Source organism: Lycorma delicatula, chromosome 6 (assembly GCF_047948215.1).
Source record: "Lycorma delicatula isolate Av1 chromosome 6, ASM4794821v1, whole genome shotgun sequence".
In the NCBI taxonomy this organism is placed as follows: Eukaryota; Metazoa; Arthropoda; class Insecta; order Hemiptera; family Fulgoridae; genus Lycorma; species Lycorma delicatula.
In genome coordinates, this window is record NC_134460.1 from 91105730 (window position 1) to 91123187 (window position 17458).

The 17458-nt window shown below is 30.3% G+C and overlaps 1 protein-coding gene across 3 annotated transcripts in view; it reads right to left on the reverse strand.

Annotated features, from left to right (window-relative positions):
• Window positions 1–17458, reverse strand: part of LOC142326013 (F-box only protein 25) — a 148506-nt gene that overhangs the window by 75486 nt on the left and 55562 nt on the right. For all 3 annotated transcript variants that reach the window (XR_012756650.1, XM_075368064.1, XM_075368066.1), the window contains exon 3: window positions 11341–11444. Coding sequence is in view for 2 of the 3 variants with exons in the window: in XM_075368064.1 (XP_075224179.1) it covers window positions 11341–11444 (104 nt within the window). In the remaining variant the exon portion in view is untranslated. The remainder of the gene's footprint in view (window positions 1–11340; window positions 11445–17458) is intronic.

Consider the following 17458-nt stretch of genomic DNA (forward strand, 5'->3'; position numbering starts at 1 on the left):
ACTGACATGCAAAGAACCTTAAATTCAGTTCATCAGTCATCTCCTTAATTGTAAGTGTACGGTCAGAATGCACTAAATCGTGAAGTTTTACAATTTTATTTTTTTGGTTTTTGAAATGGGAAGTCAGGCGGACCGGGGATCGTTTTCGATTGATTCGCAGCTACCTTTGAATCAGATAAAAACATTCGAGTGGCACAGACATTTATCTCTGATTTTCTTAAGTCTCTGAAGCCGATTTCCCGATTTTCAATCAAAATTTGACACAAATTCGTTGCTCCATTTTTTCATTAATTTTGCGAAATCGATAATTCACTGAGAACCGAAAACACGTCTTTAGTCACCAGGATGCCACTCTCTACAGAATAAAGGTATCGCGGTGATCTTTTCAGGACGTTTCAAGGACAAAACAAATTTTCCTTCCACACCCGCGAGCAAACCTACCCCTCCTAAAAATTTTATGGAGCAGTGATGGCAACTGTCTTAAAACTTTCCAATCACATCTCATATAATACACAATGTAATGTAAATTTGATTTGCTGCATTTCTATTCCGGCTAATCCGTACGATAAATAAATAAGACAAACATCAGATTACACTAGTAATCTGATTACACTAGTATTACACAGATTACACTAGTATTTTTTAGCATTTTATAATTAAATCACTTGTTCGTGTGAGTTTATATAAGATATATATCTATTAAGTTATATATATAAAATTATTTTCAATATTCATACAAATGAATAAATAAAAACCATATTAATGAAAATAAAAACTTTTTAAAATAAGTATTGGGTCAATAAAAAAGTTAAATTGAGTTATATATATATATATATATATATATATATATATATATATATATATACATATATATATATATATATAATTAAAACTTTTATTACGAATAATATAGCAAAGACTGAGATAAAAAGATTTTTAACGAATAATGACAGCAGAAGAGCAGAACCAAGAATTAGTATAAGAAAAATAGATCGACCGATCGGAGTGATATATACAACTGAACAGTATAAATCCTTAATTTATATTTGGTCGTATACTTATCGTATCCAACTGACGTTGAACGCCCCAGTTAAGTTAATGATTACAATGAACCCAAATAAATTACTTAGTTGTAACTTAACAGCTGTATTGTATTCCGAAATCTTGGAAAGTCGGTATTGAGATGATTCAGAATACTACACAGATCGATAACTTGTAAATTAAACAATCTTTAGTACTTCTGAAATTATCTAAATTATTATTGACTGAAGATTATTTATTTATGTATTTATTCAAATACATACAAGAAAATTTCCCATTTCACAAAAAAACTAACAACAAATACAATAGCAAGTAACTTGCTATTATACTACCACTCTGTTTTTGATTTGATTTGTTTAATACCGAATTTTATGAGTTTCAACAATAACGATGTCAGAGTCGTCAAAACCTGTAATGGAGCAGAAACTAACTGTATTTGCGATCATGGTTTTAATTTAATTACGTAAAAAGAAAGATACTTGAGCCGCTAATGGGAAGTCATACAAACAAAACTATTCTAGGATAAATACGGAAAAGTTTTATTTTCCTGAAAGTAATGTTGAAGTAATTTAAAATACATATTAATTAACGCTTCCAAATATTATAGATATAGGTTAACATTGCTTTAAATAAATAAATTTTTCTAGTTACACATAAAAAACCGTTTGGTAAGTGTTAACTATTTTAGAAATAAAATCGAAACTAGAATTGGAGATTTCCGTAATTTACTAGATGTAATGTTGGCGTATGCGACCCATAATTAAATTTCCGGTAAAAGAGGGACAAATGAACGTAGGCAAACAGGAAATGAACACGTGCAGCTAAAATACTATAAATAAATAAAAAATAGAGGAAAAAAGAAGACAAGAATAAAAGTAACTCTCTTAATTACTAATATACTAAGATAATTCTTATGTCACATAAACGTGATACTAATTTAGTAGGATCTTTAATCATACTGAACACTTCAGTATCTAACTCTAGTCCATAAAACTCAGCCTACTTCATATTAATACGCTAAGCTCTATGCCTGACATTCTTGGTAATAAGATTCCAGTTTACATCGTGCAAACTTTATAACAAACGATGACTTATGTATTAGAAAAAATGTTTGGCAAACAGAAAAACCACCATCCTATTTTAATATTTTTACAGATTCTAAACCTAATTAAATCAAAATTAGTAAGTATAAAACAGCTCCTTTCATTATTGTAGTACCGAAAAGTTTACAAATGTATGCACTGTAAATCAAAAACGTCCAAACCATGAAGGGTACACAAACAACTCGATATAGTATTAATGTCCCACCAAATTATATAAAATCATCGATAAAAATAACTACTAGGCTGGTCTCGTCGAAAATCAGTTGTTTAAGAAATAATTTTCGAAGTTGAAGGTTCTGAGATTCAAATCTTAGTAAAAGTTAGCTGTTTTTATGCGGACTAAGTACTAGACTGTGAATACCGGTGTACATTGGTGGTTGGAATTAAATTAGCCACACGCCTCAAGGATCGTCAGCTGTACAAGATTTATACCTAATTTACCTACCATACATATCATCCTAATTTCTTTGGGCCGTGGAGGAGTTGCTTAGTGTTCTCTAGTAGAACAGATTGCAACGTATACGTTAAGAAAAAAATTTTATGTGGGCACCACATGAATTCCTTGTACGCCTAGTAAATTGGATATACACAATTTTTTTTTTTAAATGAAAAGTACAAAAAAATTTATTTCATTAATAACTTCTGATATTTTTTCATAATTTTTTTAAACTGTTTGAATTATTATTTAATGTAATTTTTTTTACAATCGGAGATAAATAATCATTAATAAATCAATATAATTAAATTTAAAAAAGGTAATGAAGTCGGATTAGAACCGATAGGCCTTCCTCTTGTAAGATCCAAATATTTCAGTCCCCACGGGAAGCCGATTATTGTTAAACAGAATTTTTCAAATTTACTATATGTGACGTACATTTAATTCGATTATTTTTGTAATATTATTCATTCAATTAATTCGAATCATTCAGTTCAAATCCAGCTCACACAATAATAGAGATTCATAATTCACAGTTCATTAATTCAATTTATTAAGTTTGTGCTTCAACCGGCAAATCTGCTGTCATATGTATATACACATATATTATACGAGGGTAAGTCAATTATTTCCGCAATTTAGTTATATTTTTGTTTATGTTGGTAGTACTGTCGTGTTGCATACAGGACGCATGCATGGTTTAATTGTTGTTATGTCTGTGCAGGTTTGATGCTGCTAAGTTAGTTCCATTATCGCTGCCCTGCTGTTAACAATGGCTGCTCAGCTTTCTGTTTGCACCAAAGAAGAGCAAAGATCAGTGATCCGTTTTTTTTGTGGTCGGAAGGTGTATCAGGGGCCAAAATTCATCGAAGTCTTTCGGTACAGTACGGGAACAGTGTGTTCCCGCAACGGAGTGTCTACGAATGGTGAAAACTTCAAAAATGGTCGCACAAGTGTTACGCACGACGAAGGAGCCGGACGACCGTTTACCGCCACAAATGAGGAAAACATTGAGCGAGCACGTGACATGGTTTTCTTAGACAGACGAGTAACTAACGATGAAGTGGCACATCGTCTGCAAATTAGTCACGGTTCTTCCTACGAAATCATCCACAACAGACTTGGGTTTCATAAAGTCTGTGCAAGATGGGTCCCAAAACAACTCACACAGTTGCATAAACAAACGCGTTTAGACATCTGCCAAAAACATTTGGATCGCTATGGTAACGAACGTGACATCTTAGACAGAATCATCACCGGTGACGAAACACGAATCCATCATTACGAGCCGGGGAGTAAACGGTAGAGTATGGAATGGAAACATCCAAATTCGCCCTGCAAAAAAAGTTCAAGATCCAACCGTCCGCAGGAAAACTGATGCTTACGGTTTTTTGGGACTCACAAGGCCCAGTACTGAAAGATTATGAGGAAAGGGGCACGACAATAAACAGTGTGCGTTACAGTGAGATAGATGCTTACTGCCAAGTTGAGCCTGCAATTCGAAGCAAACGCCGAGGACTGCTGTCGAAAGGTGTTGTGTTGTTGCACGACAATGCCCGTTCACATACTGCTATCTACACTGCTGAAACGCTCCAGAAACTCAACTTTGAAGTACTGGTCATCCTCTGTATAGTCCTGATCTTGCTCCTTCTGACTACCACTTGTTTGGTCCACTCAAAGGGGCATTAAAGGGCCGTCGATTTACCTCGGACGAAACAGTGAAAGAAGCAGTACATTCCTGGCTCGCTGCTCAACCGAAAACCTTCTTTTATGAGGGTATCAGGAAGCTTGTGCAACGATGGACCAAGTGCGTTGAAGTGCAAGGGGACTATGTTGAAAAATGATGTACATGTAAGTTTCCTATTTGTATTGCAATAATATTTATAACTACATTGCGGATAATAACTGACTTACCCTCGTAGATTTTTCGAGATGAAATATACCTAGAAAGAAACCTTCTCAGTTATGCCAAGAAACATGGGTAAAAATTTGGTTGCGATTAATCGAGTAGTTTTTTTGTTTATCCTAATAAAGAAAAACTCTCTTCCTCTTCATATATTATAGTACAGATATATATGAACGCTCTTTAATGTAAACAAAACGGGAATAAAGTCTGGCGAAAAGACACAAAAGTTTTTTACAAATAATATGCTACAAAATTAAGATCATTTGACAATTAAAAAAATATGCTACAGAAAATTAATTACGATCTTATAAATGTAAGGAAAATAATATTAATAATCACCAAAACAGATTCGAAATTCGCAGCCGATTTTGTGGATGAGTGGGAGCAATCTGCAAATTCGAACATTACTTACCAAATATGAAGCAGAACTTTGTATAATTATTATAATGATATGTTCAAAAGAAACATTCCCGCCAAAAATCTCATAAAATGATAAAAAAAATTCTTGCGCAAGAAAACCGATTTTCATTATTTTATTTTGTTTCCTTTTGCACCAGTCAAACACATACCCAGTCATCATTAACCTCAAAGCAGGTAACGCTACCTTAATACGCCAAACAATATTGCTTACAATAAATACCGAAGATATTAAGATATTAGATATACCGAAGATCAACGGTCATAACAAACCACGTTTCTATCCTGTCCTGCTCAAATTTTTTCATCTTAAATTGAGAGTAACGCAAGAACGACTCAACCAATCTTCATCAAATTCTCACATGTACAACTTCAGATACACTGCTTCATCGTATTTAAATTTGAATGAAATTGATCAAGTAGTTTTGAAGATTTTCGGGGCACAAAATGTTATGCATAGGTATATAAAGGAATTTATATATATATATATATACCTTTATTTTTACATATATATATATATATGTAAAAGGAAACATTTAAATGAATGGTACTTTCTCCTCGTATTCCTCAAAAGGTAAAGAAAATTCATTTTCACTCCCATCCTCCAATCCCACCATGTGACTGAAAATACTGTCCTTTTCTTCCAACAATCAGTAAAATAACGACAAAAAAAACTGCTAATAATAAATAAATAAAGAAAATAAAACAGACATTTTCTGTGTCATTGAAGGGGAGTAGAATTTTTAGTTATCCCAGTGAATGAGGAAACCTTTTGATACGAGAACTGAAGGTGTTAATCGATATACACTGAAAATTCATCGTATTACGGAAATCAACGAACAAAACGCATCCTGTCTCATCAATCATAAACACGAATGGATCAATAACGTATAATATAGCAACCAAAAAAATAATAATCTAACAATCACAATCTTGATTAATAATACAACTAAATAATTACAAAACTGATCAAATATTTTGTAATAAATAAACATTTGAAGCCAAATTTAATAAATAATTCAAATTAGCATTTGAATTATGTATTAAAAATTAACCTAAACTAAGATTAAAAATAAAACCAGATTACAAATACTACAGACGTACAATCATTTATTTCATCCATGCTTCCGCCAAATATGAAATGTAATGCAGTTGGTTAAAATAATTTGTTTTAAAAACGTATATAATTACTATAATAATAATTCAAATAAAACATTCACAGAATGATTAAAACTTCCTCTAACCCATCAGTTCAATCATGAGAGATATTTCCTTTTTACATTCGTTTATTTACCGACGTTTTGAAAAACTTTACAACTAAAAGAAAGTATTACGTAAAAGTTATCAACGACATTGCTGTACGTTTCTGACAATTAGAGATTAACATTTAAACCTTCTAGTAACAGATTTGAAAACTAATATATCTTGCAACCTTAATTTTCCTATTATTCATTTTTCTAAAAAAATGTTTTGATTTCATATTAATTGGTTAAACATAAATAGTTACAAATCCTTTATTTAATTACTCCTCTCAATTATATAGACTAACCAGTCTGGTAGTGTACACAATATACATGGTACCAATCGAGGAAAGTATAAGACCAATCGAGGTAAATCAAATATAAGACCTGCAGATCAACTGTTCAGAGATGTTGGATGATCCATGTTCAAACCAGAATTCAAAAAGTTTATTACTTTTACTTGGATAATAACATCTAATATACAAGGTGGTGTATTTCTATGTCATTAACTGTTATACAACGGTTTGGTTCAATAACGGTGCTACTTTATAATTTAAGCGTGAAAAAGTTACAAGGATAACAATTAATCTGTAAACCCTACAAACGGGGTTTAGTCGAACGATTAAATAAATAATTTAATTAAATACTCCACAAATCACAAAATAATGACATGAGCGGAGTTTTTTTTAGGATGTTTGAGCCTTGTCTCAGGGGATTTTTAAAATCTGGAGGGAAAATCTGTTGGGACAAAATAAATATAAAAATTGTTAAACAATAAATAATGTGACGCTCCTATCCTTTGTAAGGATTTCTCGCGAGATTCTGAACAGGAAAGATGCCCAACGCTTAAAGCGACCCTAAGGTATTTCTTTGGGTTAGATCGTTTGTTTCATTTTGCAACCCCACTGTGGGTAAATCGCTCTTTTTCACTGACCTGTTCATTTTCGTTGATTCTGTCAGAAATTTTTTCTGGACACTTAAGGAATCTGTGGTAAAAATTTGAAAGCCTCTTTAGTAACTATTACCTTCGTATTTGAGTGGTTTGTCAGGGATGGTTCTGCCTACCAGACAGGTCTGGCGATTCAATTCTCTAAACGGGTGGCTATATATATAGAGCTTGTACAGAGAGGTACTTGTACATTGGGAATAATTTTTTTAAATAATTTCTTTGGAGTTGTCCTGAAAACCTGTCGATAATCCTTTTAATAAATTTCGAAAAATAATAAATAAAATATATTTTTACAAATTTAATAAAGCGTCATAATACAAAAAAAAGAAAAAGAATTCTAAAACAAGTTCATGATTTATAGCAATCTACATGAATTAAACGATATTTATGTTTTTACATAAAACGTTTAAGAGATAAGAGAAGGTTTTAAAGACTTACATTTAAGACTTTTTCTAACCTCTACGGGCAAAAATAATATTTTTTTCAGATCAACCATATATTTATAAAGAAAATTGCTTAGAGTTTAAAACATTACTGTAGAAAAAAAGAAAGCCATGTTAAATGGAATTAATTATAAGATGCTGGAAGCATTTTATATACGTTACCATGTCATGGCGATTAATGGTTTTCCCCCTATATTTAATAGCATTTAGTCAACAATATCGATAGATTCGAAGATTTAGTACACGTCCATATACACATAGACTTATCCATACAGACACAGCCAAATCGCAATCTATGTCTACTATGTTAATACTACGACATTATTACACCCTCACTCTTTCCGATATTAGAATGTAAAATTAATGCAAATTAGTATGAATAATTCATAAATATATATATATATATATATATATATATATATATATATATATATATATATATATAATCTATTCGTAATAATTCTACGTATCTCATTTAATACCATTATGTATTATTTCCATAATTAATTATATAATATTAAACTAAGATACATGCGCCAAAAATATCAATCAGCTGCACGCACGCATGTTCACATGGACGCATACGAAATGAGTTCAACAAATAAATATAGATGAATAATTTAAAAAATATATATATGTATATATATATATATATATATATATATATATATATATATATATATTAAACAATTATTCCAGAATAAATATATTCATTCAAAAATTAATTAAAATAAGCTAATCCAGTAACTAAACGTAATTAAAAAAAGTGTACGTAAAAAATCATCAGATAATTCCACAATAAAGAAGAGGGATATCTAACAATATATGTATATTAAGTTTAGCATGGCTCATTTTGAAATTGAAATTTTGAAACTTAAAGAAATATACAGCCCTTCGAAATATAAATTTTTAATTTTTATAAAAATCGAGGGTGGTCTTATTTTATTTCGCAATTATTTTCCTGTTAACTTACGCAATGTCATTATATTACAATTTTAATCTGTTAAAAAAAGAACAAAATTAAAAAAAAATTATTTTTGAGTATTTACGCCCGCGTGAAACATTCAAAACCCATTTAAAATATTTCCTATTAGCTGCCCAATAACTCTTAACATTTTCCGCCCCATTTATATGTTTTTGGACTGACGATTCTTGACCATTTTCAAGGAATAATTATTTCAATAAGAATAGTTATTAATTTTGCTATCTTTTTAAACCGGTATATTCGATTTGATTAATCATTATTATAACGAAATCGGAATGTTATTTGAAAGTAAAAATTATTCTAAAATAACTGCTAATAAGGCATTGGAGAGACATTTTCATGGTAAAATGTATTTACATTGTACTGATGCCAGTACTACTGTAAAATAGTTATTCATATATTTATGTTAAACTTTATTCGCGGACATAATAATTATTTCAAACTAATTTTTTTATTTAGCTTATTAACGCAAGGATATTATATTTATATTATTTGGAAAATGGTCTATAACCAATAAACCACTGATCCGAAAAACTAAACTGGGTACGGGCGATGCAAAAAGATGAATTATTTAACAGGTAAATAGACGGTATTAGAATTTTTTTAACAAGATTTACATGTCTAAAGTGGAGTTAGTTAAAAAGTTGTTAAAAAAAAGTTAATTTTCTTTAGCATCGTTAAATTCAACCCACCGGGTTGGTCTAGTGGTGAACGCGTCTTCCCAAATCAGCTGATTTGGAAGTCGAGAGTTCCAGCGTTCAAACCCTAGTTAAGGCAGTTACTTTTATACGGATTTAAACACTACATCATGGATACCGGTGTTCTTTGGTGGTTGTGTTTCAATTAACCACACATATCAGGAATGGTCGAACTGAGACTGTACAAGAAAACTGTATCATCCTCTGAAGTAATACCTGAAGGGTAATTCCCGAAGGCTAAACAGAAAAACGAAAAAAGTATCGTTAAATTCAAGATTAACCAAATTTTTTCAGAACTCAAGAAATTATTTTAAATCACACGGGTTAGTTGACAAGTGACTTTATAACGTTTCGATTTTTTATCGTAATTATGAGTCATCAGTACCTCAATGCGACTGAATACGTCCCTAGTAGCAATCAATTATAGAGATTTAATAATTTTATCCTATGTACTTTAACCTAGAAAATTAAATTAGTGCTATTTACGTTTTTTATAACGGGACTTGTCTTCATTGGTGAGGCAAGTTCCTACATTGTAACGAAATAAAAATAGAAACCAGCCATGAAAGGTGTTTCTTTTTCAATCAATTCATTTTAGTTTGATCATACGATATTTTTTGAAAAATGTTTATTACGTAAACAAGTAATGTTTAAATCTTATCACTTTCATCACATCTAATTCCATTAACTTCGACAAAATTCTAACTGATATTTCGTAATTAATGCTACTTTTAGTACGATGGACCGCCAAACTGTTAAACTACTCGTCTGAATTGCCTTTAATGAAGTTATTTTAAACTGATAAAATTGTAAAAATTGGACTCTTTCATGACCACTCAACTGCAAGATTTTTGGTAATGGATTACGATCAACAAACTTGTACTACGTCAACCAATATCCGCAATGGGTAACACTACTTACCCAGTGATGTGTAAGCAAGTAGTACATCCAAATTTCGCCGTTTCAAAATCTGTATTAAAAAGGAGACAAACAATTACAAACCAAAATAAAAAATTAATTATAAAACCAAAATTTATCGTAGAAGTAAATATCGTAAAAAAATTGTATTACAGAAAGGATTAGGAGCAGGCCAAGCTTTACTTTAGAGCACTCCAGCTATGGTCTTATAGGTTTCGGAATTTCTGTATGAAACTGGGAGGATCCGATCTGGGCTCAAATTTTGAATTGTAAAGAAAGAAATAACGGTAAAGAAAGCGGTGGGCTGGTGAAAAAGGATGTGCAAAAGAGGCAAACTTACGCCAGAACGTAGCCCAAAGCCTGCTCCAAACAAAATCGGGAAGGAATATTTAGTAAAGTCGGAAGCAGCACGTTAATAATAATCAGCTTAAATAATACATATGCTGCAACAAAAATAACTCTCAATTCAAGACATAAAGAATCCGAGAGAATACAGTCTTCCAAACGGAACAACGTTACCAATTCCTGAAAAATATATATTTATATATATGAAACTATCCTGTTGAAATATAAATCATCCAGGCACACTACCACTGGAAGGTTTGTAGGTACTGTAATTAAATTAAAATAATACACTGAGTAGAACTCTAAGTAACTAAAATGAAATATATTCAACGCCCTCCTATATAATATAAACATTCTTTTTTTTATTAACTCTAAATTATGTAAGCACTAAAAATTCTGTAATTTTTTCTAGAAAAACTATTATTTTCTGTTTTTTACCGCCAAAGTTAAAGTTGCATGAACCACAAAAAAAATCATCACGATTAGTATGGTGATATCTGTTTTTTAACCATGAAGAAAGAAAATGTAGTTAAACACTTAGAAAAAACTGTAAAAAACTTATCCCGTACACTTAAACAGAAATCAAAATATTTGTCATCATGCAATAAAACCGACTAAGGAGTTTTACAACAGGTATCGAAACACTAATAAACCTGTAAAACTCTGGATAAATCACTAAGCCGGAAACTATGTCATTTTGAATATTTTACAAAATGTTTGTACCTAGCCTAAACAGTGTAGTTGATGCTCGATTTTCTTTTTAAAAACCGTAAACCTTTTAAAGGATGTAAAAACCTTTGGTGATAAATTAAAGCATTAATAACTAACTTATTTATAAAACAGCTGATAGCAACATACCATTATTTTTCGATCGTTTGTTAGAATAAGTTTGAATTGTCTCTAAATTACGGGATACATCATCCGCTGTTATCATATTTTCTTTGTCGTCCTCATCTTGCAACCTGTAAAGAATAAAAAAAAATTCATAAAAAATAGTAATAATTTCATTTTATTATAATTTTTACTATAAATTAGCCTGTCAAATTACGTTAAACCACTGTATACTATAAGACAATTACTAGTATTTCTGTGAACATTAGAAGAAGTTACTCCCAATGTCTATAGAAATAAAAACTGTGAACTAACTTATTTTACTATAAAACTTATCTTTCATAGACTGAATTTTCGAAATTATTATTTTCCAAGAAAAATTTTTTATTTAGAATATTTTTTCTTTCTTAAAATATTCTCCTGTGAATTCTAATTTAACATTTTCTTTTTCTGTTTAGCCTCCGGAACCACCGTAAGGAATACTTCAGAGGATAATATGTATGAATGTAGGTAAATGAATTGTAGTCTTGTACAGTCACAGGTCGACCGTTCCTGAGATGTGTGGTTTATTGAAACCCTATCACCAAAGAACACCAATATCCATTATCTACTGTTCAAATCCGTACAAAAGTAACTGAATTTTAATAAAAGCAAAAAACATTTAATAAAAGAAAAAAATAACGACTAAAATATTTTTATCTTTTTTCCATGCGGAAATCATATAAAATAAAGATAAAAAAATCATATAAAATTGGATAAAATCAAAAATCGAATAAAATTCTCATTTAAATGGCTCTCTATTCGCCAAGCTATCGCAGGTTCACTGGAGTGTACTCATTAAGCAGGAAAGAATGAGCCAAATAACTGCTCATTGTCATATTGCGAACCCTATTCAATCCATTAAAAATAAAATACCTTTATACGGAGACAAAAATCCGAATTTTAACGAAATTGATAATTAATACATTATAAAAACAACATTACAATTCAGATGTTTATTTTAATTTAAACAATATTAATTTATTCAGCCATTTTCTAAGCGACTGAACAAAATAAAATTAAAATTATTACGTAAGTAATTTTTTGAATCAGCTGGTATAAAACAATTACAATAATTATAAGTTCCAAGGTCGTAATACTAAAAATATAAATAAGTATACTGTATAAAAACGGTCATTGTTCAAGGTCACAAAATATCAAAAGTCCAATGATCCAAATCACTATTATTCAGCATAAGAAATATAAAGGCTGATCACATAGAAAGCTAAGCTAACCTATGGTGTGCTAGGTTTTGCCACCGGTTTCGTACTCATTGATAACCTAAACGTTCCTCTTCTACATTTTGAATTCAGCGTTGTTTCTGCTCCAGTAAACTTTAATAATGGTATTCTAAATTACTTTGGGAGGGAAAATTGGCGTCGTTCTTTCAAATTTGGTCCCTATAATCTCTGATTTAAGATTTCATAAACATGTTCAGTCGGACATATTCAATTAAAGGTTTCACTATAATAAAAAAAAATTCGTTAAAATATAAAATTGAAACGATTCAATTGTTAGGTTCACCTGAAACAAAAGTTGAACATTTTGCACTTATGTTCAACAATCCAGGTATCCGTCCAACATGTGGCCTGTAGTATTAGTAGTACTATATATTTAACGGTGTTTTTAAAGATTAATAGCTTCACAATAATGATAAAGAAATCTTGTGTTCTGCGCAAGAAGACCAACGCGACTTTTCGTTAATTTAATTCTTTTAATTTTTTTTTTAAATTCGATTTAATATTGCTAACAGTAGTTAAAGAAATGTCATTGTGCCAACTTGCAGCATCATGACGAACCATATTTGTAACTTACCTCTCTCAAATTTTGTTGACCTTAAATTGAGCGTAACTCAAGAACAATTAAACCAATTTTCATCAAATTTTCACATGTACACCTTCAGATACACTACTACAACATAACTAAATTTCAATGAAACTGATAAAGTAATTTTGGAAATTTTCGAGCCACAAAATGTTCACGTAGGCCTATAAATACATAAGAAAACCCCAATTTAAGTGAATTATATCTTCGTCCTCCTCATACCTCAAAACGTAAAAAAATTCATTTTCGCCCCCGCCCACTCACATCATGCGACCGAAAATAATACCGTATTTTTCTTCGGAAATTCGGTAAAAATATATATTTATATTACTTTATTTTCCATCATTTTTACGTAATTCTACTTAAATTTCATTTCATTACTAAAAATGATTTTCCAAAAACTGAAGAACGAAATACAAGTTAATTAATCTTTTATTATTAAGTTAATAAATTTTTATAAACAAGTTAATTTTTATAAATTGACAAACAAAATTTGCATAATAATAATAAATGATCCATTATTACTTTGTTGATGAACTGAAATTATTAAAAAAAAAACACACACATTTGATTAAATATTTCGCACCAAAGCGGGCAATGTACAGCAAATATATCAAGAAAATGATTCGCCAACGTATGTTTTAAGAGAAACTATCCCCAATGGCGTCAAATAGTCGATATTGCAGTATTATACGATTGTCACACTATTTTTCCCGACGATAAATCTACGCATAAATAATTTAACAAAAACAGTAGGAAAAATTATCATTCATACCGGTCCTGCGGTCATAGCTTTCCAGTATTTATGAATATATATATATATTCAAAGAAACAGACATGCAAAATTTTGCTTTTTATTAATCGGTAGTATCCCTGCTAATAAAACAATAAATAAGAATTTCGGATAATTCAACGGTGCGTAAATCATTTTGACATGCAAAGAACAATAAAATTAATTATACCTTATTTTGCAGTATACTTTTCGCATAACAATTCATTCTAGAGAACATGCTGGTACTTAAATTGAACTAGAGAAAATATCAATTTATAAATACATAAAGAAAAGAAAATTGTAATTAAAATTACCGATTAATTTTTAAACACTTTTATTCTTAAAATATACAGTAGCCGCCACATAAAGGCGAGCTTGGATGATCAGCCCGTACATCACTCCTATACTATTGTTCTCTGTAACATTGGCACACCATGATTAATCATCCTTAGTAGCATAAACATGATGGAACTGTTATTTACGATGAAATATATTTTTGTGTATTTACAATACTAAGAAATTGACATCATGTTTCAAATACAAAATAATAATTTTTTTAAATTTTTGTTCCTCTTGTTTTTCCATGCACATAAGAGTTGTTCTGTGGTTATGCGTCTCAGTACGGTTCTTTTGGCGTGTGTCGTGTATTTTGTTAAGTAGTCAATTAATGTACGATCCGAAATTTGTTAAAAACTTTTTATCGTGTTTACGGTTCAAACTTTTTAAAGTTATTCGTTCACGTGCGAATAGTTATAACTGAATTTAAGTCTGTTGTGAAAGGTAAAATCTTCGATGACATGTGCGCGGAATTGTAAACAACGTGGATGATTTCATGAGGAAATCATGGCGATTAGCATATAGCATGAATACAAAAAAATATTTGCAATGGGCTGTACAAAGCTTAGTTCCTAACCTTCCTCCTGAGTCTGTAATAGTTACTGACAATGCTCCGTATCATAATACACTTTCTGAAAAACTTCCGGTGTCATCAAACAAGAAACAAGATATGAGTGTTTGGCTAAAGAAACATCATATTCCATTTTCGTCTCAAATGCTTAAACCACAATTATATGAACTAACTAAGTTGAATAAAAATATCAGAAATCTATACCGGATTTGACGAATTGTTAAAAAGAAGTGGGCATAAAGTTCTGCGGTTTCCACCTTACCATCCTGATTTAAATCAAATCGAGATGGTATGGTCAGAAGTAAAACGACATCTTGTGGGCTACAACACGCGTTTAAAATGACGTTTAAGGTGTGAAGATGAAATAAATTCGATGAGCGACAAACACTGGAAACTATACTGTGAAAAGGTTAAAAAATCGAAAGTGAATATTGAAACCAAGAATCGTTAATAGATTCTCTGACAGGATCTTTCATCGTCTCTTTATGCAGTGACACTGATAATAGTGACAATTTCACCGAATATAGTGATGATAGTGAGGGGGCGCTCGGAATTAAACTGATAATTCATTTTCCAGTAAATAATTAAAGTTACATAATTAACCATCTATCACAATATTTACCGTGTAATTAGTAATAGATAATATTTTGTCATCCGTTACTGCATTTAACAATGTACAGTACAAAATTAAGCGACTGTATTTCACTTCAAAACTGTTACATTCATTTGCTAAAATAGAACAATTATTTGGTAAGGGGGATTACTAAGAACGAGGAACATGTTTTTAAGTTGGGTAATAATCGTCGTCACTCCAAGCTAGCCGTTACTTGGCTGTAACTGTTCATAACACTGACATTTACTTAAGGAAAGTTATTTATTTTTAACTCCTTTAATAAAACAAATACATTATTTATAAATAGAAAAACACAAAATGTCAGACATATAATATTATCAGAGTTCGCCGTGTTTACGATACGACCGGGCGTAAAATATATCAGTTACTCTTATAAATAAGTTACCACAAAGTTAATCTTATTACACTGAATGACCTCTAAGTCATAGAGGTCTTTAAACAACAACTATGTATCTAGGTGATATCTTCTCTCTCCGCTAAATCCAAACAGCCTGTTAACTGTGCATACGTCCCCGTCGTCACATCAGTGAAAGTGTGAATAGCAGAGAAATTAGTAAATAATTAACGTGGAAATTAAAAGTCACTTCCGTTACCTGTACCATGTCGTACTACGTACGTATAACTTTGTAACAAAGCAATAATAAGAAGAAAAAAATAAAAATAAAATAAAATAATAAGAAAAAAATAGATGAATGTCTAAATAACTAACTACTTTAATATAAAATATCTTCATCAACCAACCTTTTACGGAAAACTGATTATATATGTGTAGAAATAGAATACAACCGATTAAAAACTGCACATAAAAAACTTTTCCAATCTTAAAATTTCCGAAATTATAAAAGACAAATTAAAAAACAAACAAATACTAACTTACTTATTTCAAAGAGTACAAATTAAAAAACTATATAGATTGATTTTACTTATTAAAATTTTGCTTCATTTTAAAAAGTTTTAGTTTCATAACATACGAATGTATAAAACAACTTTGTCCGTCAAAAAACCAACCGTTGATAATAAACTCAGAGGCGAGAAACCTAACCTTACAACATGAAAAAACTAAACAAAAAATTGAATACAGAAAAAATTATTAGTACCATGCGGGAGCTGAGGTTTTCAGGAATATGGAATACGAATTTTTTTAACCTAATTTTTTCAAACAGACCTTAAATTTCCACAGAAAAATATTTTCAATGCATAATAATTACGTTGTAAGAATCCAATATAAGTAATAATGACAAAAAAAAGAAAAATAATCTGCACTTTGTCAATTAGTAAAAACGGTTTAAGTAACCGATACAAAGAACTAATTTTTCTTGTTATTTAGGCTGAACGATTATAATGCTAAGAAAATCTCTTATTGTAAAACATAAAATTGACGTTTCAATGCAGACTTGTCTATAAAAGACATACTTCCGGCATTCTATTATAAATGTTAAATAAAAAGTAAGAAAGAAACCTACTAACTAGACTATCAATTCAACATAAAATAAAAACGAAACAAAGAAGCCTCGTCGACAAAACAAACAATCATAGGCTTAATCTCTTAGGCTTTTTTTTTACTTAAGACTAAAGTGCAATTCTATAAAAATACAGACTATAATAATAAAAACAATAAAACTTATTACAACATAATAAAATCCCACATTAAACTGTCTTAATCTAAGAATAATGATAAGAGCAGACAAAAAAAAAATCTCATATAATTATAAAACTAAGTGAAAGTGGAAAGAAAAAAATTATATATGTGCAGTATTACGATTACCGCGATATTACGAAACACATCTTTCATAATTTAAAGCAGCTTACTAGTTTAAAGATATATTAATTTCACTTCAATTAATTAAAATGAAATTAATGAACATAGAAGAAACTATAGATATACTTGAATACACACACACAAACACGCGCGCTCGCGCGTTTTGTTTCAACGACCCTTCCTTTAAATCACTTAATAAAACACTTAGTA